This window comes from Sorex fumeus, unplaced genomic scaffold (genome assembly GCF_029834395.1).
Source record: "Sorex fumeus unplaced genomic scaffold, SorFum_2.1 ptg000008l, whole genome shotgun sequence".
Taxonomy (NCBI): domain Eukaryota; kingdom Metazoa; phylum Chordata; class Mammalia; order Eulipotyphla; family Soricidae; genus Sorex; species Sorex fumeus.
In genome coordinates, this window is record NW_026606065.1 from 82730839 (window position 1) to 82758147 (window position 27309).

At 44.5% G+C, this 27309-nt stretch overlaps 1 protein-coding gene across 2 annotated transcripts in view; it reads left to right on the plus strand.

Moving 5' to 3' along the window:
- WASF3 (WASP family member 3) overlaps positions 1-27309 on the plus strand; it is a 147624-nt gene that overhangs the window by 84020 nt on the left and 36295 nt on the right. For both annotated transcript variants that reach the window (XM_056108899.1, XM_056108907.1), the window contains exon 3: positions 12078-12220. In XM_056108899.1, the coding sequence (XP_055964874.1) occupies positions 12088-12220 (133 nt within the window). In that variant the 5' untranslated portion in view covers positions 12078-12087. The remainder of the gene's footprint in view (positions 1-12077; positions 12221-27309) is intronic.

Consider the following 27309-nt stretch of genomic DNA (forward strand, 5'->3'; position numbering starts at 1 on the left):
CGGACCCTGGTTCAATCCCTGCACCACTGGTTCAGTATTCCCCTTAACCCTGCAGGAGTGATCAGGTTTGAGTGCAGAGTCTGGAGTAAGTTCTAGGCACCACCAGGTGTGGCCCTCAAAACTAAATATGAACAGAGTAAAAAACCAAAAACCCCAAAAAGTACATGTTGGCATCACAATTATTACCATGTATTAATGATGGAATTATTTCCTCCAAGAAGATTCAATAATCTTGAATGTGTATGTACATTCAGCAACAGACCTCAAAATAAAAGGACTAGAATGCTTGTCTTTGAAAACTCTCGAGCACATTCACCGATGTGGCTTGGTGCAAGCCTCAGGCAACCACAAGCAAACATCCGAGCTCACAAAGCAGTGCAGAAAAGTGATCAAGGAAGACCTCAAAGAGAGAGGAGCAGCAGTGCTGGCAGATGCAGCAGAAGCCAGGAAAAGCATTCACAACTTCCACCTGTCCTTCACCAACTACAAGACCAAGATGACTGCCCTCCGATGTCCTGATGGACATATCTTCCAGAAGGGCAGTGGAGAAGATTATCCATGACTTTTACTCGGATCTCTTTGATAGCCACGTCCACCTGCCCACATACCAAATTCCGCAGGATGGATATGTCATTCCCAACGTTCTCCCTTCCAAAATCCAACATGCCATTTTGTCAGAAAAGAAGTGAACAACACCTGGCCCAGACAAGGTCAAACCTGAACACCTGAAGAACCTGCTGCCAGTTCTCATCAATACAGTGGCTTGACTCTTCACATGCTACCTGTCTGAATGCAAGGTTCCATCCTAATGGAAAACCAGCAGGACTGTACTACTGTACAAGAAGGGAGATATCCATGACATTGGCAACTGTTGCCCTATCTATCTGTTGTCTGTCATCTACAGGCTGTTCCCTCGAGTTATCCTGAATAGGATTGGCAGAACACTAGATAAAGGACGACCATGCGAGCCAGCCGGGTTCCGAAAAGGATTCAGCACGATCGACCATATCCACACGATAACCAAGCTCATTGGGGTTTCTCAGGAGTTCAAGATGCCGCTCTGTCTAACATTCATTGATTTTAAAAAGGCCTTTGATTCTGTTGAGACTGAAGCGGGGTCATTGAAGCCCTAGCCAAACAGGGCATTCAAACTCAATACATCAGGATCCTCCGTGAGTTGTATTACGGATTCACTACCAGGATCTCACCATTCTACAAAAGAAGTGATCATCCATGTCAAGAGAGGGGTTCAGCAAGGTGATACCATTTCACCAAAACTCTTCAGTGCCTTCAGAACGTCATGCAATGACTGGAATGGGAAGGAATGGGAGTGAAGATAGACGGTCAGCAACTACACCACCTCTGCTTCGCTGATGACATCGTTCTTAGAACACCAAACATCAGCCAACCAGCACAAATGCTGGCTGACTTTGACCGTGAGTGTGGAAAGGTTGGACTACAGCTGAATCTCACAAAGACAGTGTTTATGAGAAATGGTCTCATTCCTGATATTCCATTCGCTCTCAACGGGACGAACATCTCCAAATGCAACAGTTATGTGTACCTAGGTCGAGAAGTCAACATGATGAATGATCTGGCACCTGAGTTGCGCAGGAGGAAGAGAGAGGCTTGGAACGCCTTCAAGAATAGCTAAGAGGAAACGAACCTCTAGCTCTGGGCACATCTCTTCAAGTCCACTGTTCTTCCTGCATTAACATACGCCTCAGAGACCTGGGCCCTACTGAAACAGGATGAGAACACTATTCAGGTCTCCCAAAGAGGAATCAAAAGAGCTATGCTCGAAGTATCACACTTCACTCAAGTGAGAGAAAGAATCCAGAGTTCTGACCTCCGTCGATGATCAAGAATCAGGGACACTGTCTCATTTGCCAAGGTGTCAAAAATCATATGAGCTGGACACGTAATGCATTTGGAGATGACCGCTGGACTAGAGCCATTACCTACTGGATTCCATGGGATGTCAAAAAATCGCGTGGCCACCCACCTACAAGATGGTCAGACTTCTTTGTCAAGACCGTGAATGATCGGTTTGAGGCTCTTTGTGTTCCTGGAGCGAGCAGACACCATTGGGCTACACTAGCATGTGACAGGGACAAATGGAGACATTACTGGTGCCCGCTCGAGCAAATTGATGAGTAGCCGGGTGTCAAGTGATCAAGAATGCAAGGAGGAAATGGACAAAAGCACAGTTGTTGGTAACTTCATCTCTTTCAGTTCATAATTCGTGAACCAGGAGTTAGCTCAGTGGTAGAACACATGCATGACTATGCATTGCCCTGAGTTTGATTCTCCAGATCCAGCCGAGCGTCGATCTAGTGATTTCCAAGTTCCATGGGCCATCGTGTCTGCAGAGAATCACAGGATTTGACTCCAATAAAAATAACAGAGACCAAATAGCCTTAATATTAGAGATGCAGAAGATCTCAACATCCTTCGTCTTTGCATCCAACACACATCTTTTTGAGGTTCAGATGGAGTATTCATCATGACAGAACATTTTCTACATCATAAATCGCAACATAATACAAAAATTAAATGCAGGGGCTAGGGAGATAGTTCAGAGGACTGGGTTGCTTTCCTTATAATGCTCAAGATCTTACGTTCAGTCCCCTATACCTCAGACCCCACCAAGCACCTCCAGGTATAGCCAGTGGTGGTAAATTGCAAATCCATAGCAGAGAGCTGCAAAAGTCCACCAGCTCTCTGAATTACTGAAATGAGTCTTTATCCAGAGAGACCGCCTCAGTAGGAAAAGGGATATTCAGAAGCTTTATTTAATTTTCCTATAACTTTCCTTTAGGGAAATAAAATGTCTTTCCAGTTGGACATAAAGAGTGTCAGGATATGGAAACTTAAAAAAGAGGTCAGGGATATAGGAAAGTTAACAAAGTAGAAAGTACATTGATAGGCCTTTGGAATTCTTCAATTATTTTACCTTAATTAAAAAGGCAATCTTTATAGAAGTTAAATGCCAGTGGTCTGCCATACAGTTGCAAACAAGTGGGGAAAATTAGGTTTGGGTTAATTGCAGAGTAAAAGAAATTAAAGGGAAAATGTTAAGGATGTCATTTTAGTAGTCATTTAGTCACGTTATTAAAGTGAGGGTCCAGGGAGCTTCTGCAGGGGTTAGGGCTTGTGTCTTGTGTTTTCAGCCTTGTATCAACCCCTGGTGGCCCTGAGCGTTACTGGAGTGTGGCCCAAACACCTCTCAAAGCTCCATATACTTGGGTCAATGTATTGCTCACAAGCCTGGCTGAGAATCACTAGGAGTGGTCCCAGGATCCTTGCATACTGCCCACCAAAAATTTAAAGTGAAAACAGCATTGGTGTATCAGTTTATGATACCTGTTTTTCTACTGGGGGAATCTATCTTGGCCAGCTTGCCTGCCTTCCTGCCCTCCTGCCTCCCTGCCTCCCTGCCTCCCTCTCTCCCCACTTCCTCTTTTCCTCCTTCCACATCCGGCAGTGCTGCTCCTTGGGAGTCACTCACCTCTGGTGTTCTGGGGACCCCGGAGTGCCAAGGATCAAACCTATTGCCTCCTGCATGTAGAGCATGTGCTCCAGCCTACTCTCTAGCCTCAGCTTCTCTGTTTTACATGAAGCCTCCTAGCAGTTTGTTAGGAAATTAGGAGATGGAATTCGTATACAGCAGGACGTGTGGCATTGTTTTGGCAAGGGACAACATGCGCCAGAGCAGAGTGTACATTGTTGTCCACCCTGAATTCAACAGTGTTTACTGTGTTTTGTATAATTGGTACTTAATTTATCTGCCACTCTCCATTATCACCTGTTTTCCCATTTGGTCTTTCTCTGGAGCTAGTCAGCAGCTGATCATGCCTCCGTTTACCATTCACATGTTCAGAGATCTACCTTCAGGAGGATTATGGACACATGGAAGGTGATCATTGTCACAGTAATGGAGGGAACTGTTCTTAAGAGACTCCTCAGAAATGACAGTGTGCAGTAACATTCACTGCTTGAGTTGCAGGGAACACACACAAGTGCAGAATTAAGTCAAACCAAGTATGTGAGCACTGACGTTTCTTCCGTAAAAACTTTGCATGGGGCTGGATTGATTGTACATCAGGTAGGGTGTTTGCTTTGCACATGGCTAATTTGGGTTCAATCCCTGGCACCACATATGGCCCCTGAGCACCTTCAGGAGTGATCCCTGAGCACTGAACCAGTAGAAACCCCTGAGTATTGCTGGGTATGGCCCCTAAGACAAAGAAAACAACAGCAACAAAAGCCTTTGCCAGATTCTCAAGGCATGAATGCATTGGGAACCTATCCATGGGTGTTAGGAGCAAGAGGAGTTGGATGTACGCCAAGGAGCTGGAGGCTGGCAGTGAGTAGACATCAAGTGCTGATGCTTTCCCAGGGCTGTCAGGTTTTCCCTGGAAATTTTCCCTGGAAAATTTACTGCAAAAACTTCCCAGTGCTGAGAAGTAGTTTGTCTTCTGCCCAGGGCTCCAGTAGTATGGAAAAAACCCAAACTCTTCAGAGTTTGGTACCCCCAACCCATCCTGTGCCAAATTCTTAGAGCAAACACAGAATTACTCTACATGGAAAATCCCCCACCGTGAGAAGTTATTATTCATAATAATAATTGAGATGCTACAGCAACCTAGCCTGTGCTGCTCACACATGCAGTGTGTGAGCAGCACACTGCAGGCCGCATGCAGTGGCTCACCACGGGCAAGGGGAGTGGTGACAATTTTTCATAGTAAAGGGATGGTGACAAGTTCTCACAGTAGAAGGATGGTGGTGACAATTTCTCACTACAGAGGGATGGTGACAGTTTCTCACTGTAGAGAGATGGTGACAAGTTCTTACAGTAGATGGAATGGTGGCAAGTTCTCATTGTGTTGAGGATGGTGACAAGTTATCATACTGCAGAGAAACGGTGACAGTCTCACAAGACAGAGTGATTGCCCACGTAGGGATCCCAGACCCTGTTAGGTTCCACATTCTCCCCCACTGTGGAGCCCCTTTCCCAATCTGGCGGCAGTCACCTGCTGTAAAGAGATCCACTTTGCTATTCTGTGGCACCTTGTCTGTGACCTGGTCTCTGCCACAACGAGCTCCCTTTGGGTCACAGACCCCAGCCTGCAGAGGCCCTTGGAAATGGTTCTGAGAGGGGCTGCTCCTATTCCTATCCATGACTTCTATTATTTTGGGGGAGGGTGGGGGCCACAGCCAGTAATAATCAGGGGTTACTTTTGGTTCTGCACTCCTGGCGGTGCTTAGGGGAACCATATGGGCTACCAGGGATTGAACCTGGGTCAGCCATGTGCAAAGCACTCACTGTGCTGTCTCTGGCCCTTTGCCCTTGATTTCTCAACAGCACTTCTTGGGGCCACAGCTGATGCCATCAGTACTGGTTGGTGGTGGGTATGGGGGCTTTCCTCTTCTGTCCCTGTAGGTCTTCTCCTATACCACCAGTGTGCCTTCATCGGAGCCTTCTACCCTGGGGAGTGCTCTCTGCCTATCACACTCCTTACTTGAAAGTGGGACTCCTGTGGTGATGTGTGGTTTAGAGGACCCATTGACCTCTCCCAGCAGGCCTGAGAGCTCTGTCTGTGCTGTATTCTGTGCCTCATTCTCGGTGGGACACTGCTGTGGAAGGTGACGTCCGAGTGTTCATCCTGCACACAGCCCAGATGGCTACCACATTCCTTTATACCGACTCGCTGTCCACTTGGATCCTGCTGCTTTCTATCATGTCCCCCAGCCCCACAGCCAGGAGAGCGACTCCTCCAGTCCAGATGCCGGTGAACAGTCTGAGTGCAAAGCTTGGGGTGGTGGCTTTTCCCGCACCACTGCCATCCAAGCCACATTCCTCCCTGGCTCTCCTAGGTAGTAGGCTGCGGGCTACCGGCCCCTCCAGGGTATCCTTCCTGCCAGCCCTTCCCCTCAGCCGGGTGCATGCAGGGGATCACAAGACCGAGCATTTGTGTGTGTTCCCACTCCTGCCACTCATTCGTGTCCTCTTTCTCCTCCTGCTCCCCCTGGCAGCCCTGGTCTCCGTTCCCTGGAGACTCCCTGATGTCTGAGCCAGCTGACAACCCCAGCTCATTAGGGATGCCTGACTGCTGGGGGCCTCATGGTTTCTAGCAGGGCGTGTTACATGCCAAGCGCTGCAGCCTTCAGAATTCCTTTGATTTGTGTCTTTGATCCCCTGCCAGCCTGGCGTACACTGCAGACTCCACACTGTATCATTCGGCACCACCGGCTCCTCTGCTCTCTCCAGGGCTCCCCTTGGTCGCGGGGCTGCTCGCACCAGAGCCTGGTCCTATTCAGGGGCTCCCCTCCAGCCCCCACCTCCAAGTCTCTGGACCCAAACTTGGTTCTCCCCAGACCCGACCTCCCAGGCACTGTGTGACCACCTTTGTGGTGGGTGATGGTCCATGTGGGCCCTGGAAACTGGCCTGACCTGGCCTGACCTGGCCAGACCCTGACTCGTTAGAGGGCTCATCTTCCACACATGTCAGGGTGTCAGCCCCTGATTCTGTCACACAGCACTGTGTCCTCAGTGAGTCCTCATCCCAGGCCCAGCTGCCAAATCCCAGGACCCAGATTGGGCTTCCCAGAAGGGGCAGTTGCAGCTGTGAGGGTCAGCGTAGATGTGCCTGTTTCCCCATGGCGGAGAACCTTGCAGCTTCTCCCAGCCCTGGGACAGTCTCTCTTGCACAGGGGTCTTTGGGGGCAGAGTTTGCTCTCAGCATCTATGTGGACATCAGCCAGAAACCCCCTTCCAGTTTATAGGACCAAGTCTTCTCCATCCGTGCCTTCTCATGCAGAATAGGCTGGCACTGGCCGAGGCCTGAAACATGAGCTCTGTGAACTCTCTGTCATGTTCCTGGCCTTGACAGTGTTACAATCAGTGACTGAGGCCCCGTTTGTTCCCACACGAAGTAGCCCAACTGTCCTGGCCTTGATGGTATTACAGGCAGTGACTGAGGCCCAGTTTGTTCCCACATGAAAACCCAACTGTTCTCACAACGCAGCCAGTTTTTGCTTGAAAGGCCAACAGTACCTCCCAACAGGTGTCGTACCTGGGTGCCTCACAAGGCCTAGCAACTCTGCTGTTTAACAGGCCTTCCCAGTCCTTCCAGTGTCTGCACTGTTTTCTTGTTGGGGAACTCCCAACCCGCAACTTCTAGGACATTTTCCAAGCACTTCCCGGTGTGAGCCTGGCCTTACCCAGACTCTCAAGGCCTGTTCCCCCTTGGGACTATCTCTGTTTCACCGCAGGGTGAGCTCTGAGCAGGCTTTCTCTCTGACTCCCCACAGCACCGCTTGTCACCACCCTTTGAGAAGCAAATGGCATCGGGGGTTGGAGCTACCAGACATGACTAGGGAAATTCATGTGCAAAGGGAAGTGAAGAGGAAGCTAGTAAAGGCCACCAGAGACATGAAATCTCCGCCTATATCACTCCTCAGGGGTGCTGGCGGTGGTTGGTAGCGGCTTTCTGACCAGGTGGCCTCTGTGACTGGTCTGAAGGAGACTGGGCACATCAGGCCCAACTTTGCCAGTTTATCCTATTCCTCTGATTGGTTTCTCACTGCTTACCACCAGTCTTTTTTTCTGTGGTGGTGAATGAGCCTCCTGTTTCCACATATCAAGAGAACAGTCACAGAACTGAATAGGGTCCCATGTTGATGTTCCTTAGGTTCCCACATTCATATTCCTCGAGGTCCCACATCCATGTTCCTTGGAGTCCCACATCCATGTTCCTCAGGGTCCCACATCCATGTTCTTCCTCAGGGCTCTGTGTTCATGTTCTTCAGAATTCCATGTCCCTGTTCCTCCAGGTCCCATGGCATGTTCCCCAGGGTCCCACATCTATATTCCTCAGAGTCCTATGTCATGTTTCTCAGGATCCTGCATTCATGTTCCTCAGGATCCCACGTCCATGTTCCTCAGATCCCACATCCATGTTCTTCAGGGTCCCATGTACATGTTCCTCAGACAGAACTATGGCCTGGTTTCTGCTCTCTCTGGAATTTGGTCCACAGTTGTGTAAATTGAGTTGTCTCTCTCTCATCTGATGCATTTTCTGGAAAGACTGGGCAAACAGGCAAGCTTGACTTTGGTAAGTCCATACAGAACTTTTCGTGATCCTCTTAACACTCTCTGACAGATGATCTGGATTGATTGTATTTTTTCCAGTGAAGAAAATTATACCAGTGCACTTAATATAGTTGGTTGGTGATTCATTGAGTTAGTTCATTTTTTTTTCATAATTGCAAAACATTTTCAAGAAGAATGACTTAACTCAGCACTCTCCCTTATTGCCTCTCCCTCATTCCAAATTAGATTTGTGTCAGATAAAATCAAGGCTATGTGTATTTGTAGGAGGTGGGGGGTGTGTAGAATTACATGCATTAGAATATTACACACTGCATAGGAAAGACATAGAAGTCATTGGTAGGTGATTAGAACTTCTAAAAGGCATCTATTAAAAACTTTTCCTAAAACAGGACAGTAGCTTGTCTTGTCTCTGCCATTCTCTGTATTTAGACAAATGTGGGAGCTCCAGATAGAGAGCAGTGTATCTCTCAGTATCTGCATTGCAAACCATAATGCCCAAAAGTAGAGAGAGAGTATGGGGGATATTGTTTGCCATGGAGGCAGGGGAGGGTGAGAAAGGGGGGGTATACCTGGGATGGGTAATGTGCACTGGTGGAGGGATGGGTGTTTGATCATTTTGTGATTGTGAGCGGGAGTGAGAAGTGAAAGACTGGCTGAGGTAACAAATAGTAACAGACTAAGTGCTCAGAGGAGGCAAATAGAAGATTTAGTCTTCTAAATCTTCTACACCTTTAGGTGTGCGTCTGTGGCACCACACACTTATACAAATTTTTAATTCTTTTAAGAAAAACTTAATTATAATGAGGGCAGTATGTTTCCAATGGTGAAGACATTTATGTCCTGGTGTGCAGTTACCTCATGTGCCCAAGCCCAAGTGTCGTCTCCAGTCGACCTACTCTTCCTAATTTAGTGCTCTCAGTTTGTACTCCAGTATATAGGGGGTATAAACAATTTTGATGTGATCTGTGCCCTTATTTTGTTTTCCTGCACACTACAGATGAGAACATCCAGTGCTTGTCCTTGTTCCTGTGACATGTTTGAATGCTGAATTGTAGGTGATGAGAAGCTTTGTGTCGAAGCCAGAATCAGAGTCAATCCCTAGAGTCAGGCAGCTGAAGGCTCTCTCTGGGAGCAAAAGAAACTGCACTCAAGGGCCCATCCATGAGCACAGAGTCTCCCACAGACGACTGGGCACAGTGAGTGGAACAAGGAATGAAGAGCCACCAGACTACCTGTCTCATCCTTCGCAGTCTTTCCTGTAGAGCTTTAAGATATAGTATGACAGCATCAAGTGTGAAGTAGCATGAGGCCAAGGCATCAGAAGGAAACTTTACTCGAAAAGATGCATTTCCCTAGATCACCCTTGGCCCTAGAATATAAGGAAAAGGAAAGAAATAGAGCGACCAGGAAGAGAAGAGAGAAATAAGCAGCAACGGGGTGAGGGATCAAGGGGATTCAGGTACATCAGTGGTGTTAAGGAATGATGGAAATAAATATACAAACCACAGAGCCAACAATGCTGAAATTACAAGTTCCAGACTTTAATAGCCAAACTGAGAAAGGTGCGTGCCAGGATGGCAGGCTGGGGTGGGCTGGTAGGAGAGGAAACCTGGGAACACTGGTGGAGGGAAGTTGACACCAGTGTACTTGGCTCCCCTTGACCTCTAACCCCATTGCTTCTCATCTGTCTCTTCTTCCCTTTCCCCTTCAACTCTGTTTCTCCTTCCTTCTCCCTATACTGAGGTGGCAGGATTGGTGATGGAACATTGTATGTCAAAAACCCAACTGCGGATAACTTTGCAACTCATAGTCCCTTAATAAAATAAAATTTGGGGGACAGAAAAGGTGCATTTCTTCATGGAGCCTGGAGTGGGTATCAGTTCTCAGGGGCCTCATGAAGAAGCCCCAGGGGTCAGAAAGAGAGGGACAGACATAAGAGGACTGCACTCATTTGTGGAGTATAAAACAACATAGCATGAGACTGACACCTAACGATAGTAGATTCACGGGACAGGAAGATTGCTCCATAGCTGGAAGCCTGCCTCATGAGTGGAGGGGAGAAGGCAGCTGGAATAGAGAAGGGATCACTAAGAAAATGATGGCTGGAGGAACCGGTCGGGATGGGAGATGTGTGCTGAGAGTAGATAATGGACCAAACACGATGACCTCTCAGTATCTGCATTGCAAACCATAATGCCCAAAAGTAGAGAGAGAGTATGGGGAATACTGTCTGCCATGGAGGCAGGGGGAGGGTGAGAAAGGGGGGGTATACCGGGGATGGGGAATGTGCACTGGTGGAAGGATGGGTGTTTGATCATTTTGTGATTGTAACCCAAACATGAAAGCTTGTACCTGTCTCACAGTGATTCAATAAAATTTAAAAAAAAAAAAAAAGCAGCCCCAGGATCACTCAGGCAGAGGGAGTGAGAGGGGAAGAGGGAACAAGAGCCTTTATTAGGCTTTTGCATGGAGAATGAATAAACAGGCCTTGGGTTGGCAGGTTTGAATACTTTGACCAGGCACAATTTTCTCTCTAGGTCTGTTTCTTGGTCTTGGGGTAAGCAAGGTAGGGAGCATGGTGACCCAGGGAAGGGGGTGTTTGCTCTGGATTGGTTAGACGTGCTTGGCAAAGACCAGTTCAGAGGTTCTTTTCTCCTTTTTTGTCCTTATGAGGAAGTCTGTTTTTCACTGTAGTTAGTTACTCTCTGGTTTCTCTAACTGATCCTCTGGGAACAAAATAGCAACTTTTCATCTTCAATCTTTGATACTTTTCCTTAGAGATTTGCAAGTTGAGCTGTTTTATACTTTATCTTTGTAAGCTTGGGCTTCCCTCCTGGCATGTGAGCTGTAGATTTGTTACACGAGAAATATATGCCTCCCTAAACAAAAAGTTGATATTTTTATCTACTTTTTTTGTGTGTATGAGCTGTCCTCCCCAGCATTGCTCAGCAGGTCCCAAGCCACTGCCAATGCTGTTCTACTCACCTCTGCAGGCTGGGTGGTTCAATGATAGGATCCAGTGATCGGGTGCTGCTCAGGCCTAGTAGTGTTGAGAGCACATTGGTGTTGCTGGGGATCAAATTCAGGGTCTTGTGCATGGCAGGCCATCTCCCTGACACCAAGAATGTCTTTTGTGGAGACAGGTGCCAGGAATTTCCTAGATCAAGGGGTCGGCATCTTTTCAATGTACCCTTCACTCTTTGTCCTGACTTAAGTCAGAGCAGTTGGTTAGAAAATGCTGGAAGCGTTATTGGTGTGGGCACTACAGGGGGACCTGGTTAGCAGCTTCAGTAGCAGAAGTCTCTGCCCCACTTACAGAGTTTGTTCGATTTTTCCTTCCAGCATTCTCCAGGGGGAAGTACCCCAGAGTCTCAGGATGGGAATTATAAAACCAAGCTCTTAGGTGTGAAGAGATAGTCCAGAAGTTAAGGCGCTTGCCCTGCATGTCGCCAACCCCAGTTTGATCCCTACCACCACATATGGTCCCCCAAGCCTGGCCAGGTGTGAGCCCTGAGCTCCACTGGAGTGACCACAAAACAAAACAAGCAACCAAGCTGCCAGTGTTTCAGTCTGCTGAAACTCTCCACAGTTCGGAGCAGTTGATACTTCTTCTGCCCTCAGTGCTTGTGACTTATGCCTGTTATCTCTTTTGTTTTGGTGCTAGGGAGGGACAGTACAAAATGCCCGTTGTCTATTCTTTGTCTTCATTGGAAACCTTGCATAAACCTTGTCTTTGATAAAGGTCGGGACTGTAGTCTGTGCATCCGTCTTTGGAGCCTGTAAAATTCATTTCAGTATTTCAACATCTGTTGCAGATTAAGATGATTCACGCAGAAATCATAGATGATGAAAACTCCTAGGAAAGAATCTATGCTCAAGAGATTGAAAGCTCTAGATTTGTTTGAAAAAATATGACTATGAACTTTAAGCAGTGCAGTGCTGTTCTTTTTCATTTCAGCCCGTGAGCCATGCCTTTAGTGAAGAGGAACATCGAGCCCCGGCATTTGTGCCGGGGAGCCCTGCCAGAAGGGATCACCAGCGAACTCGAGTGTGTAACCAACAGTACTCTCGCGGCCATCATCCGCCAGCTGAGCAGTCTAAGTGAGTCATGTTGGTCCGGGATACCTTCTTTGGGGGCCATTTTTTATTTATCTCTGTCCATCCTTCCCCTCCCCCCATCTTTATTGAGCTGCTGTGATTTGCAATACTGTAAGAGATAGTTATATTATTCCATCACCAAACCCACCTCCAGTGTACCCACTTCCCTCCAACACCCCCCAACACTCCCACTACTACCCTATAATCTTAATTCTGTGCATTAGTTCTCCAGTTTTGTTGCCTTTGGCCATTTGTTGCTCCCTTTACTCTGTATGTGTATGTCCCACATCTGAAAGGGATCATTCTGTATCTGTCAGTTTCTTTCTGACTGACTTCGCTCAGCATGATACTTTCTAGTTCCATCTGTGTAAGCAGCAAAATGCATGAGTTCATTCTTTCTTACCACTGCATAATATTCTGTTGTGTAAATCAACAACTTCTTGATCTGTTCATCCACGGCTAGACATTTGGGTTGCTTTCTTATCGTGGTTATTGTAGTAAGTGATGCATTGAACATAGGTGTCCATATATCCTTTGAAATGAATATTTTTGTGTTTTGGGAATAGGTTCTAGAGACTGTTACACTGGGTCATAGGGTAGTTCTGTCTTATCTGAGAAATCTCCATACTGCTTTCCATAGAAGTTGAACCAGATGATGTTCCCTGCGGTGTTGAAGGAAGGTTCCTTTCTCACCACATCCCCAACAACACTTGTTATTTCTGGCCTTTTATTTTATTTATGCTATTCTCACTGTTGTGAGATGATGTCTCGTTATTTTGATTTTCATTTCCCTAGTAATAAGTGACAATGAGCACTTTTTGTGTGCCTAGGAAGGACCCCTGGAAGTATTCAGGAGACCATATACAGTGCTGGGAATTGACCCAGAGTTGGTAGAAGGCAAGCAAGTTTTTTTCTTAGACCCAGTTTTGCACTTAAATAATAAAGCACAAGGAAAATTACGTGTTTCGGGACCAAGATAGGCATGCAAATGCCCTTCCTTTCAAAGTTCTTTTCTTTCCCCAAGTTGCAGTGTTTTCCCCTAACTGTCCCCTTTATGCTGTGATCTCGTTTTCTCACTCCATCCCACTCCTTTTTAGTTTAGATGGTTACACTGCATTTTGGGTGACAGGTTTTCACAGTTAAGTTTTGTAGAATCTGTTAATAACTAGAAAAAAATTTTCATGAAATTTCACATAATGAATTTTTAAAACTCAATTTTATTTATTTTGAAGAAACTAGATATGTAATTTTTCCTTTAATACAAAGTACAAAGAATACTGCATATATATGTAAAGGTAAGGCCCTCCCGTTGATCGTCGATTTGCTCGAGCGGGCCCAGTAACGTCTCCACTGGAGACTTTGTTGTTACTGTGTCTGGCATATCGAATACTCTCGGTAGCTTGCCGGGCTCTCCGAGAGGGGTGGAGGAATCGAACTCGGGTCAGCCATGTTGGCCGCGTGTAAGGCGAACGCCCTACCCACTGTGCTATCGCTCCAGCCCATATGTATTGTTTTAAAATATAACTATCATCATTGGCTAAGGCAGAAAATAAGCTGGAAGTTACTCCTTTTTTATTCTAAGTTAATTACAATTGATTTCTGATAGTGGTTATTGATAGTGTACAAAATCATTTTATTACAGGATATTTTATAAATTACTGAAAGGTAAAAGTATTTCTATTTGCATTCTTATATTTTTAAATTAATGCCTTGGTTTCTTGTTTTTATAGCTAAAATGCACAGAATTTAAATACTGAATACCAACACAGACTATTAAAGTTCTAATAGACTGTATCTCAGGCTGTAATTTTCACCATTGGGTTCTATTAGTTGTATTTATGATGCTGCTCGACACCATAAAATGCCTGCATAGTATGTTTCACTCCACTAATCTACTTGCGGTAGGCAGAATATTAATAGCCTCACTGAAGATACCCACCCATCCCTTGTTCTTGTGGATATCTTAAGCAACGTGACAGGGGAAATCGTGGTTACTCCTCAGTCAGCCTACAGAGGAGGAGATCATCATCCAGGTAATCCCAGGGGTCCTTTAGATGTGAGCAGTAAATTCAGTGCACAGTGATATGATGTGAGAAAAGCTCCATTGACTGCTACCTACTCTAAAGACAGCAGAAGAGGCACCTCCCCAAGGAATGAGGCAGCCTCTGCAAACCTGAAAAGACCAGAAAGTGGATTCTCTCCTAGGATCAGCCCGAGGGAACACAGACAGCTCTGCCAACTCCTTTAGCAGACATCCATTTCATGCCTCTCACCTCTAGAGCAGTAAGATAAGTTTCTGTTGCCTTTGGAGCCACTGGATTTATGAAAATTTGCTGAAGTGGCCATTGGAAATGGACACGTCACTCTTTTTTTTCCTTTTTGGGTCACACCCAGCAATGCACAGGGGTTACTTCTGGCTCTACACTCAGCAATTACTCCTAGCGGTGCTCAGGGGACCATATGGGATGCTGGGAATCAAACCCAGATCAGCCACATGCAAGGCAAACACCCTACCCGCTGTGCTATCACTCCAGCCCCTGGACACATCACTGTTGCTTTGGTCATGCTTTGTACACATAATGCAGTGTCTCCTCAATGGGCCAGAGGTGAGGGGCCTCAAGTACGAAAAAAGAGCCTTTGTTAGGCTGCCTTAGAGAATCTCAGCCCTACCTCTCTGAATCAGTTATCTTGAGAAACAGACAAGGAGATCATGCCTAGAGATTCCAAAGCTGTGACTTACAAAATTATGTTCCATATGTTTGAACTCATGAGTTGGATCAGTCTTCTTCTCCACTTGGAATTAGAACCGTACCAAATTGCTTTCTTACTACGTCATCTGTGGCTGAAACACTGTCCAGAACTGGAGAAGTCGTGGCTGCCTGCACCCAAAGTTGTGGAAAGGGAATAGTGTGGAAAGCAACTGGGTGCTAAGACCCATCAGGAAGAGTTCCCTGCTCCATTGATGGAGCAGCACCTGGTACCCTCCCACCTCGGGTTCCTTAAGTGCCACTTTAAGAGCCATACTAAAGAGAAGTATGAGAATCAATATAGCAGAGATGTGTTTTAGGAAATGAAGGTGCCAAGTTATTAATTGGAAATAGAATAAAAACCACCAAATGATTGCCAGTGATTTATACCATAGGGCTTACTAACTAACCCCCTCCAGGTTGTACATACAGAAATAAAATCAGTGTGTTGTCTACTTAGAAGTAGTTGACATCAATAAGATCATAAGATAGGAAACCAGCAATTATACAGCTTCCCAAAGCCCTAGCACATAATAAATGACTTGTGCATTTGGGGTGAAAGTAGTTTTTGTGGATTTTTCCACTGAGCAGGGATGAGGAATGTTGGTGATGTGAAATACTTCATACTTAGAAAAAAATGTAAAAGGTTGCTTTTAACCGCTTTTTAAATTTTGTGATAATTCATTGGGGGTCTTTTATGGTTTGGGGGCCAAACCCAGTGGTAGCCAGTAGTTATTCCCAGCCATGAAGGGACTTCACAGTGGTGTTCAGGGAACCGTGTGGATCTGGAGATCAAACCTGGGCCTCCTGAATACAAAGCCTGTGCTCAGTTGTTTAGCATATTGTGCTTTCACTCTAGCCCTCTGGGTATCTTAAGAGTGATGTTTTATCAGCATTCAATACCATCTACTCTCATGTTTTGTTTCTCTCTAAATATGATCCAGTATTAGTCCTTTTCACTCTCCCTTATTTTGTTTAATTTGATATCTTCAGTTCCATCTAAGTTGCAGAGGACTGCAATATTTTTAGCCTGGGATTATAAAACTCAGATTGCTAAACTGTAGAGATAGGGGAGAGAAGGGAATGAGGAGGCAGACTTTAAGTATCATAATAAAACTTCAGACTTTAAGTATCATTCCACTTCAGTGGAATGGGGCGCAGTAACTTTGTACATGAAAACCATAAATGTTAGGACCAGAGTGAGTCCAGAGCACCACCAGTGTGCTCAAAATAAATAAATAAATAATTGCTAAAAAAAAAGAGTGATGTTTTAGGAATGCGTGAATCTGCATTTGGAAAGTCTTCTTTTCCTGAGTAAAAGTCACAACAGAATCTATTCTTTATCCCTCTGCACATTATTCAGTAGATCCAGTAATGGACCATCTTAATTTTTTTCCACTTCCCTGAAGCTCCACTCCGATACCCAGCCATTAGCCCATTCTAATATTTCCTCTCTGCAGATGAGGGAGAGGTGGTGTACCATGATCTGAACTTTAAGTGATACAGAAAGAGGCTAGGCCAGTGATTCCTAAGTGGGCAGTTCTGCCCTCAGGATGATGTTGCAAAGGGGGCGGGGGGGGGGGGGGGGTCATGCCCTCAGATATAATTGGGAAGCCACATCTTTTTGATTACTTAAAGAAGGTAAATATCCAGGGGGTTGCTGAGTGTTTTGGGTTTTTGTTTTCCTGGAAAGGGGAGGGTAGGACAAATAAGATTGGGAACCTTTGGGCTAGACGTAGTCTGAATGGCCATTTAAAGGGAAATTCCACTGAGAACTTGGAGTGTTTACCTTGACCCTAGACTAATCAGACCAGCTAAATAGTGTTTTTTTCCTCAAAAGAAAAGTCTCAGTTCATTTTAATTTTCATCCTGTCGCAGGGGACTACAAGGAAAGAATCTGCCCCGAGACATCAGATAGGCCTATGAAGCCTCCTGCTTTCCCTAGCTTTGTCGCAAGCCCTAGATTGTAGCTGATGACCATGTTTCCATTATATCCAAAGCAGTCATTTGAGCATTAGATTTTATCAGTATTTTTAGGTAATTGAAATATTTTCAGTAGGCACATTTGGATTGATCATTGACACTGCATTTAGAACATTAGAAATGAAAATGGTGGGACCAGAGCAGATGGGGCATGTGTCTTGCTTGTGGATGATCCAGTTTCAATCCCCAGCACTCCATATGGTTCCCCAAGCCCTGCGGGAGTGATCCTTAAGCACAGAGCTAGGAGTAACCCCTGAATACCATCAGACAGCCTCCCTCCAAAAAAAAAGAGAGAGAGAAAGAGAGAAGAAAAGAAACAATTACTTTAAAACTTGAACAGCCTTCTAAAGAAAAATGGTCAAAATTTGTTTTAATCCAACAGAAAAAAATAACAACCCCCTACCCCCACCTCAGTCTTCTAGGGGCCAGAATGATAGTACAGCTGATAAGGTGCTTGCCTTGCACTTCAGCAACCTAGGTTTGATCCCCTATACCCTTAGTCCCCTGAACCCCATCGGGAGTGATCCCTGAGTATAAAGCCAGGGCTTAGTCCTGACCACCACTCTGTGTGGCCCACTGCCTCCCACTCCTCCCTCCCCCAAAACCACAAAATAAATACAAATTAAAAATAGTCTTCTAGTAACTTTCATATATATGTGAAAATATATATACTTTATACTGTATATATATACTTTCATATACAGCGGGCAGGGTGTTTGCCTTGCACGCGGCTGGCCCGGGTTTGATTCCTTCGTTCTCTTGGAGAGCCCAGCAAGCTATCAAGAATATCCGCGTGCATGGCAGAGCCTGGCAAGCTCCCTATGGCATATTTGATATGCCAAAAACAGTAACAAAACTTACAATAAAGACGTTACTGGTGCCCACTCAGGCAAAATGACAATGGGAGGACAGTGCTACAGTGCTGTATACTAACTTTATTTATTTATTTGTTTATTTTGCTCTTTGGGTCACACCTGGCGATGCACAGGGGTTACTCCTGGCTCTGCACTCAGGAGTTACTCCTGGCAGTGCTCAGGGGACCATATGGGATGCTGGGAATCGAACCTGGGTTGGCCGCGTGCAAGGCAAATGCCCTACCTGCTGTGCTATCTCTCTAGCCTCTATATAACTAACTTTAACTATGAGTGATTTGGGAGGTGTGGGAAAAGAAGTAGTCTCTTTAAGAACAGTTTTAGTTGGACCAGAGAGAAAACCCAGGTTTGAGCCCTGGCATTGCTTGATATGCCCCATGTGTAAGATGAGAGTAGCCTCTGGGCACTGCCAAAACCAAACCCAAACACAGTTTTGGTCATGAGCATGTTACATGGTTTTCTAGATGTAGAATATTGATATTTTTATTTGAATCATGACTGTTTAGTGTAGCAGTGAACCTTAAGTGATTTTCCATCATTTTCTTTGATTAATAAACTGAGGGCTCTTGTTCCTATCAGCCAGAGGCTCAGTTAAAATTACAGTACCTTGCAATCAAATTCCTACCGATATTATAAAGTGATTTCAATAATTTGCTTAACCATGAAATGAGGATGTACCACTTTTGTGTCAGGAATGATACAAAATTGAAAAGTTCTTTTCAATATTTCATAAGGGCTTTTTCATGACTTCATTTCTCTTTCTTCTTGTAATAGCTGCTTGCTTTTCCTCTCTTAAGACAAACACATGTCAAAAACAAGAGTTCTAGTGCATACCTTACCCCAGGGGTTTTTTTTTAATTGTATTTGAATGGTACAAAGAAGGTAGCACTTGCGCACTGTAGCACTGTCATCCCATTGTGCATTGATTTGCTTGAGTGGGCATCAGTAACATGTCCATTGTGAGACTTATTATTACTGTTTTTGGCATATCAAATACGCCATGGGGAGCTAGCTAGGCTCTGTTTTGTGGGTGGGATACTCTCGGTAGTTTGCCAGGCTACTAGTAATCGAACCTGGGTTGGCCGCATGCAAGGCAAACACCCTACCCACTGTGCTATCACACCAGTCATAAAGAAGGTAACATAAGAAATTTAGAAAGCACAGGATAAACACAACAAAAAAGATGAAATTTTAAGTAATGCCAATGATTTGTTATTTGTCTTATAGAAATGATAAATTATTATATATTTGGTTTTGTAGTCTGAACTCAATTAAAAATATCTGTTATTTCTTCCAAGACATAATTAATTGCTAGCTTACTGTGTTGTACTGTTGTACAATTATGTAAACATTTGTCACTGTCACTGTCATCCCAGAGTTCATCGGTTTACTTGAGCGAGTGCCAGTAACATCTCCATTCGTCCCAGCCCTGAGATTTTAGCAGCCTCTCCTTACTCGTCTTTACCAATGCTGCCATATTGGAGGCTCTTTCAGGGTCAGGGGAATGAAACCCATTATTCTTACATCCTTTACTTTTTGAGGTGATATTATATCTTCTTATGCAAAATTAGGACTATCTCTTTCATTTTAAAAAATTCTCTTAACAAGACATCAAACTTTTCAAGATGAAGTCATGAAATTTATATACAAGTGATACTACATGGAAAGTATCATGCTAAGCGAAATGAGTCAGAGAGGGACAGACATAGAAAGATTGCATTCATCTGGGGACCATAAAGTAACAAAATAGGAGACTAACACCCAAGAATAGCAGAGATTAGTACCAGGAGGTTTACTCCATGGCTTGGAGGCCAGCCGCACACGCTAGGGGAAAGGCAGCTCAGATAGAGAGCACCAAATAAAGGGTGTTGGGAGGATCCTCCCAGGATGGGAGATACGTGCTGAGAGTAGACTTTACACCAAACATGATTGCCACTCAATGCCTCTTTTGCAAACCACAGCACCCAAAAGGAGAGAGAACAAAGTGGGGTGCCCTGCCACAGAGGCAGGGTGGGATGGGGAGGGCAGGTGAAAGGGACACTGGGATCAGTAGTGGTGGAGAATGGGCACTGGTGGAGGGATGGGTATTTGATCATTGTATAACTGAAACCCAAGCACAAAAATTTGTAAATCTAGGGGCTGGAGCAGCAGCACAGCAGGTAGGGTGTTTGCCTTGCACGCCGCCAACATGGCCGACACAGGTTTGATTCCCAGCATCCCATATGGTCCCCCGAGCACCTCCAGGAGTGATTCCTGAGTGCATGAGCTAGGAATAATCCCTAAGCATCACCAGGTGTGACTCAAAAAGCAAAAAAAAAAAAAAAATTGTAAATCTGTAACTGTACCTCATGGTGTTTCACTAATAAAAATCAAAGAAAAAAATCCACTGTCCTCCCATTGTTCGATTTTCTCAAGTTGACCCAGTAATGTCTCCATTGTGAGACTTCTTAGACTTCTTGTTACTGTGTTTGGCATAGTGAATACTCTCGGTAGCTTGCCAGGCTCTCCAAGAGGGGCGGAGGAATCAAACCCGGCTCAGCCGGGCTGGCTGTGTGCAAGGCAAATGCCCTACCGCTGTGCTATCACTCCACCAAAAAAAAAAAAAAAAAAAGACATCAAACTTTTCATAAAAGTAAAGATACTCTTTACAAATGGCTCAAAATTCTGAGATTCAATTTTTAAATATGCTTCTATTCAATTAAGATTATTACAGAATCTGTTTTCATTAATTTCATGTTTGAAGGAATCCTTTTCTCAATGATGTCATACATGATAATATGTTTGTTAATATTCATTTTGGTATACATTACGTCTCACATCAATATCACTTGACATTAAAGTAACTTAAAGGATTTGCACTGTATATAATACATTACATTTGCCTTGTCTAAATCTGTAACTGAATGATTGTTTATACTATGTTCAGATCTCTACTCAGAACAGAAATTCTTTTTGGAGTTTTGAGAACACACTCAACAGTGTTCAGGGGCTATCCCTGGCTCTGTGCTCACGGGTCACCACTGGGGCTGCTCAGGTAACAGTATGTGGTCTCAGGGGTTAAACCAGGGTTGCAGCTACACGCAAGGCAAATGCTTTACCTCCTGTACTGCTCTCCAGCCTCAGAAAAGAGGCTTCAGTATTTTGAGGACATGCACTGAATAGATTTTTTCCCACAAAGAGGGTAATGCAGGAAATTTAGAAAGCACAGGGTAATACACAACAAAAAAGTGGGATTTGAGGGTAGGAGTGGAGATTTAAAAATCATATATAGAGAAATAGATCAACAGTGCATTTCCATAGTAGATTAAAGCTATGTTAGGAGACAATATATCCAAGTATCTGGACAGCAGTTGACTGGAAGAAGCAACAAGCATCATTAAAATTGTAGTGCTTCCAGCAGAGATATTTGTGGGGTTTGGGGAACAGAAATACGAAACCAGGGAAGTGGGGGTGAGATATACTATATATTAAGAAACCATACATATTCTATGGTTCTACCCACCATAGAATTGGACGCAGGTTTAAATAAGAGCCTCTATGCCCACAGAGGCAGGGTAGGGGGAATTCAACCACTTTCCTCACCCAGCATTTGACCCAGAATAGCAGAAATACCCATGTTAGGGCATTATAGATGCAATCATGAATTCATTCACATTTCTCCTCCTGAGAGGCTTTCAGTTTAGCAGGATTTCAGTGTGGAGTGATTCCTAAGTTGGAGTTACAGCCATCTCTATCATTAAGTTTCTCTGGGTTTATGAGCTATTTTCTTTCCATTTTATGAAACATTATCATTAGAGTAAAACATCTAAAAAGCTTTAAGGGAAGGGTTTTGAGGTTTGAAATATCTTTCTGCTATTTCGCTTTGCTCATTCTTTTATCAGGTATGTGATTGTCATTATCAACTGTCTAATTGTATGCTTACTTAAAATTTTGCTCTTTTTTAGAAATAGATTCACTACTTACTGTTCTGCTACATGCATTGCCTAACAGAAAAAAAGACATATAGAGGAAAAAGATGGGACATAATTGAGGAAAAGAAGTACTAGTAGAAGTGGGATTCACAGATGACCCCAGTTATGGAATTAGCTGATAAGTACTTTCAATATAGCTATGGAAATTTATATGGGGTTGGAAGAGATAATCCAGGGGTTAAGGAGTTTCCCTAGTTCAATCCATGGGACCCCACTCAGGGTCCCCTGAGTTTCTCTAGGTGTGATCCCTTAGCATAGAGCCAGGTCCAACCCCTGAGTACTGTTGTATGTGACTGTTCCTCTCCAACGCCCTCACCCTCCCCCCCCCCCCAAAAAAAAGAAATAAAAATATATCAGAAGGACATACAGCTTCTAGACTGGCATTTTAGAAGTCACTTTTCTTCTTACAAGAAAAAAAATAAATAAATAAAACTGAAACCTAACTGCCTTTTTTTCCAGTCTGTCAGAGAACCAAGAGTGTAGAACAAACCGCTGTCCCCAGAACTGACAAGACAAAACTGATAGATTCAGCATCAGAACTGAGCAGTGCAGAAATCCAGAAGGAAACAACTCTGGGAGGACAGAATTGTAACTGAGGGAGCTGCTGGAAGGTCCTAGAACAGGTTTGAGAGGGTGGGTCGGACAGAACCATGATGGGAGCACCTGGCTGCATTTTTGTGGACTTTGAAAGCAAGAGGTAGTGGAAGTGGGAGAAAATTCACCTGGTGCTTCTGGCAGGGGGAAAGGAACATTTGAGATCAGCCAGAGCACGTGTTCTTTCTTATTGCTGGGTCTCAGGAGAATCTTTCACCATAGCCTGGCTGAGCCAATGGAGGGAAATACCCACCTCTAGTTTTCTGTCTCAACTGATACTATGTGTGTGGAGTCTTGCCTTGCAAAAACTGAAACTCACTGAGATGTGGTATGTCTCTACAACAGAATAATATTCTGTAGTGAAAAAGAAGGAAATCCTGGCTTTAGTAGGGTGAGAAAGCCAGAGAAAGATAGAGAATCACTGAGAAGTGATTTAAAGGAAAGAAAGTGGCACTCCTGGGAACAGATAGAAAGGTAGTGTCATGGCAGAACCTTGGGAGACAGCAGATGCTTGTCAGAGGATAAAAGCCTTCTATTAAAGGGTGACTCAGAGTACAATGGGTAGGGCAATTGTCTTGCATGCAGCTGACCAGGATTTGATCCCTGGCATCTCATATGGTCCCCTGAACCCACCAGGTGTGGTTCCTGAGTGCAGAGCCAGGAGTTACCTGTGAGTTTCTCTGGGTGTAGCCCCCAAACAAAAACAAAAAGAACAAAAAAGGCAATTCCCGGCCATGGCTCCAGAAGCACAAGGACTTAATGCAGAGCCCGGCAGCTTGCGGCAGAAGAGTGAATGGACTATGCATTAATCCATGCCACCATGCCTGCCCAGGAGGGAAAGGGTGTTGCTCTCTTCCATCTTTTTCCCGCTGGACAGCAAGATGGCGGCCGCCTCAGAGCTTTTTGGAAAGCCAGGTATGAGCCAGTCCTGACGGGACAACTGAAACCTCATGGGAAGGGGGGCATTCCCGGCTCGTCCTTCACGCCCTGCTGAGGTCACAAGTTGCCCCCCACGAGCAGCTCTCCGGCACGGCCATGGCTCCAGAGCCACAGAAACCAATCTCATAATTATCTGACTCTTCGGCAGAAATACTTCCAGGCTTAATAAGTAAAATATCAGAAATCCAAAATCACGCGGCCGCTATTGCGGCCACGTGACCTCATTTGGTTCTTGTAACCAGTTGTAGAAAACAAATTATTTCACAATGCCTTTTCAGCAGGTCTGATTTGGGGGTGTAAACCCTAAGTAATAATGGTACATCTTTTGTTGAAACAATCAATCTAATCAAAGTAGATACATTTTTAACTAGAATTCATCTGCCTCACAGGCATTTGGGAGGGTTGGGAAGGGGGTTTATTGGGGTTCTTGGTGATGAAAAATAAGTACTGGTGAAGGGAAATGTGTTTGATGATTGCATGACCAAGACTTAAACCTGAAAGCTTTGTAACTTTTCCCACAGCGATTCAATAAATAAATAAATAAGGTAATTCCAGAGATCTAATAAACAGTGAGGTGGTTATTATTTGAAATACTATGTTGGGTGCCAGAGCAATAAACAGTGTGCTTGCCTTGCATGTGGCTGACCTGGATTCGATAGCAGTTAGTGTGCTTGCCTTGCATGTGGCTGACCTGGATTCGATCCTTGGCATCTCATATAGTTCCTGAGCACAGAGCCAGGAGTAAGCCCTGAGCACCACTGGGTGTGACCCAATAACTGAAAGCACACGCAGTCTTTTGAATATTTTTACTTTATAAGAGAACTCTAAGGTCCATGGAATAAAAACAACTGTTGTCCATGGGGGATCTATCTGGGTTACTTAGTCTCCACCACAAAGATTGAGGGAGACATAGGAGGTGAAAAGCAAAGCAGAGCCAGAGCTGGTTTGAGTAGGCAGAGTAGTTCTCTCTGTTGGCCCTGTGTATGGCAGAGGGGAGCAGCAGAGTGAGTGCCTTGGGGACTTGAGGATGTAATTCAGCACTGTGTTATCATGGCCTGAAGGACAGTGGCCATGGGGAAGCAGGGATTCTTGGCCGGTTCTGACTGGCATGTGCAGTGTGTGGGCAGCAGTTGACCTCTGTTTCTCTACCATGTATGTGATGGGTGATGGGTGTGCCCATTCCCCTACAAACTCGGCTAACATTGAGACTTTTCCCCCATTGTCCTTTTTCCTTCTCTGACCTGCTTACTTGAATTAAAGGGAAAAATACACAGACCCACAGGAATAATTTCACTATTTTTTAATCAAAAATATAATTTGTTTGTTTGTTTGTTTGTTTTTGGACCATGCACAGCAGTCCTCGGGTTACTCAGAAATTACTCCTGGCAGTGCTTGGGGGACCATATGAGATGCTAGGAATCAGACTGGGTCAGCTGCGTGCAAGGCAGATATACCCTATCTGTTCTTGCCCATAGTTTTAAATTTTAACAAAATCATCCAAGAATCAGATAAGCAAATAGATCCAAAAATGTGTAAGGATATTGAAGGTTTGGATAACACTACCAGTTCAAATTACCTGACCTGAACAGAACAGTAAACTCCCCCAATGTGGAACATCCACTCTTTTATTGTTCACAGGGAAATTTCACCATGGTGGAATATGTATTCAATCACGAAGTAATATATTTGAAAAAGGCTAGTATCGAATTATGACAGTGAAATGAGATGATGAGCTTTCTAGGTAATTCTCATATGGAAAAATCAAGCTGTTTTTTGTAAATTAATTCTTGGGTCAGAGAAGAAATAAAGGAAATGAGAAGCTCTTTCTAACTGTGAAGTAATGAGCTTAACAAAATACCAGTGCGTTTATGAGATTTTGTTTTAAAATGCATGGAGGGAAGAATGTGTGTGTGTGTGTTTACATGCTTCTGTTAGAAAAGAAGAAAGATTTTACATCATAGCACATGCCTCAGGTGAACTCTTAGCAATTCTGCTGTAATTCCTTCCTTAATTGCTTTTCCCATCCTTCAAGAAACTTTTTCATATCTTCTCTTTCTACCTCAAACTTCTTGCTTCAGAAGGCTGATGACTTGTTTATCATTTCACTGGGAAAATAAAAGCAGTCAGGAAAGAGTGGGGGTTGGGGCAAGTTGGCAGACGGTGGGAGGGAAACTGGGGTCACTGGTGCTGGGAAATGTACACTGGTTGAGGGATGGGTATCGGAGCACTGTATGACGGAAATCCAATCACAAACAGCTTTGTAATGGTCTACCTCACAAAGATTCAGTTAAAAATAAATTAAAAAATAAAATAGAAGCAATCAGAGCTAAAAATCCCCCCTTTTGCCACATATGAACCCACACTTATGCTTCAGGGCCAGCTGTCCTAGCAGTCTTCAGAGTGTTCCTATTTCTGTATGAAACACCAGGTTCCTTATCCTCATGCACCCTCAAAACTCTGTTTACCTTCCATTCATCTTTTATCATTCCCCAGCGTCATCCCTTCCTCCACCCCAGACCTGTTTTCACATCATTCTTCCCCAGTATAAACATACTGAAACATGACCACACTGAAACCTGAACCTGACTTTCTTCATGAACTCATTTCTTGCTTTACTTCCTAGCAAGTTTCTTGGAAAGAATTCTTCATCTCACCACTGCCTCACCGTCTCTGGTCCCTCCACCCACAAAGTTCTGTCCCACGCACCTTCTCTTGAAATGGAGCTTGTCACTGCTAGCAGTGACTTCACGATTGAATCAGTGCTCATTGGCTTATTTTGAAGCAAACGTTCTTCTGGCTTCCTGGCCATGCTTTGGCTTTCTCCTACTTTGAGTTGTTCCTTGTCTCCTTGGGTGATTCTGCCTCCCTCTCCATGTCGGAGTACTCCAGGGCTTTGCTCTCTGAAACTGTTTTCTGCCTCTTCCCCTTCTCTGGGTGAGCTCATTCATTCCCACCACTTTATTCTTATGACTTCCAAATTTCTATCTTGGGCTCTGACATCAGATGTATCTATGCAACTGTCGACAGTGTATCCTCACTTGGACTTCTTCCAGTGTCCCTGAAACCAAGTTGTTGATTTCCTTTTTCTCTATTTCCCACCCACGTCTTCTCTTTTAACATTCGCCAAGGGCAACTATACCTTTCTTGTTGTTTCTGATTCCTTTTTTCTCTCTCATATCAGACATCTGAAAATGCACAGCCCTTGCTAGCCTCTCTACTTTCACTCTAGTCCTTGTGCCTCCCACAGAGGATCTCTCTGTCCTCTCCTGCGGCTTTTCCTTCTGCAAACAGGATGCCCTATTGGCCTCTCACATCACGCGTAGTTCTGCCTGGGACGATTCTCTGATTCTCTCCTGCCCTTTAGCTCCTTGTCTGCCCACATATTCCCTATCAGAGTGGCATCTTATGATATATGTAATACTTCTTTCTACTCTCTGTTCCCTTACTGTTTGATTTTTTTCTCAGTATTAATCATCATGTGACATATCGCTTATTTGTCTCTATGTTACTTTCTGTATATAATTGAAGTTTTGTGACTGTTTGATGCTCTGCTTCTTCAAGCAACTAGACAGCACTTGGCACACTTCGTTAAATATAAACACCTATTTAGTTATTTCATATAAAAATCTTAGGAAGTGAGTTGTACAGAAGTATGCATAAAAGTTTACTATAGGACATTATGCTGACGTTTTTTCTTTAATTTTTCCATGTTCTTCACATTTTATACTGTGAGCTATAAAACCCAGCTCCTGGAAGCGCATGGCCGCATTTGCGGCCATGCGACATCTTATTACCTAGTTTTTACTCTGGAGAACCTGACAGGCTACCAAAAGTATCCTGCCCACATGGCAGAGTCTGGCAAACTCCCTTGCGGTGTATTCAATATGCCAAAAACCAGTAACAATGATGGGTCTCATTCTGCTGACCCTGAAAAGAGCCTCAAATGTGGCACTTTCTAAAATCTCAGGCTAGGACGAAGGAGACAT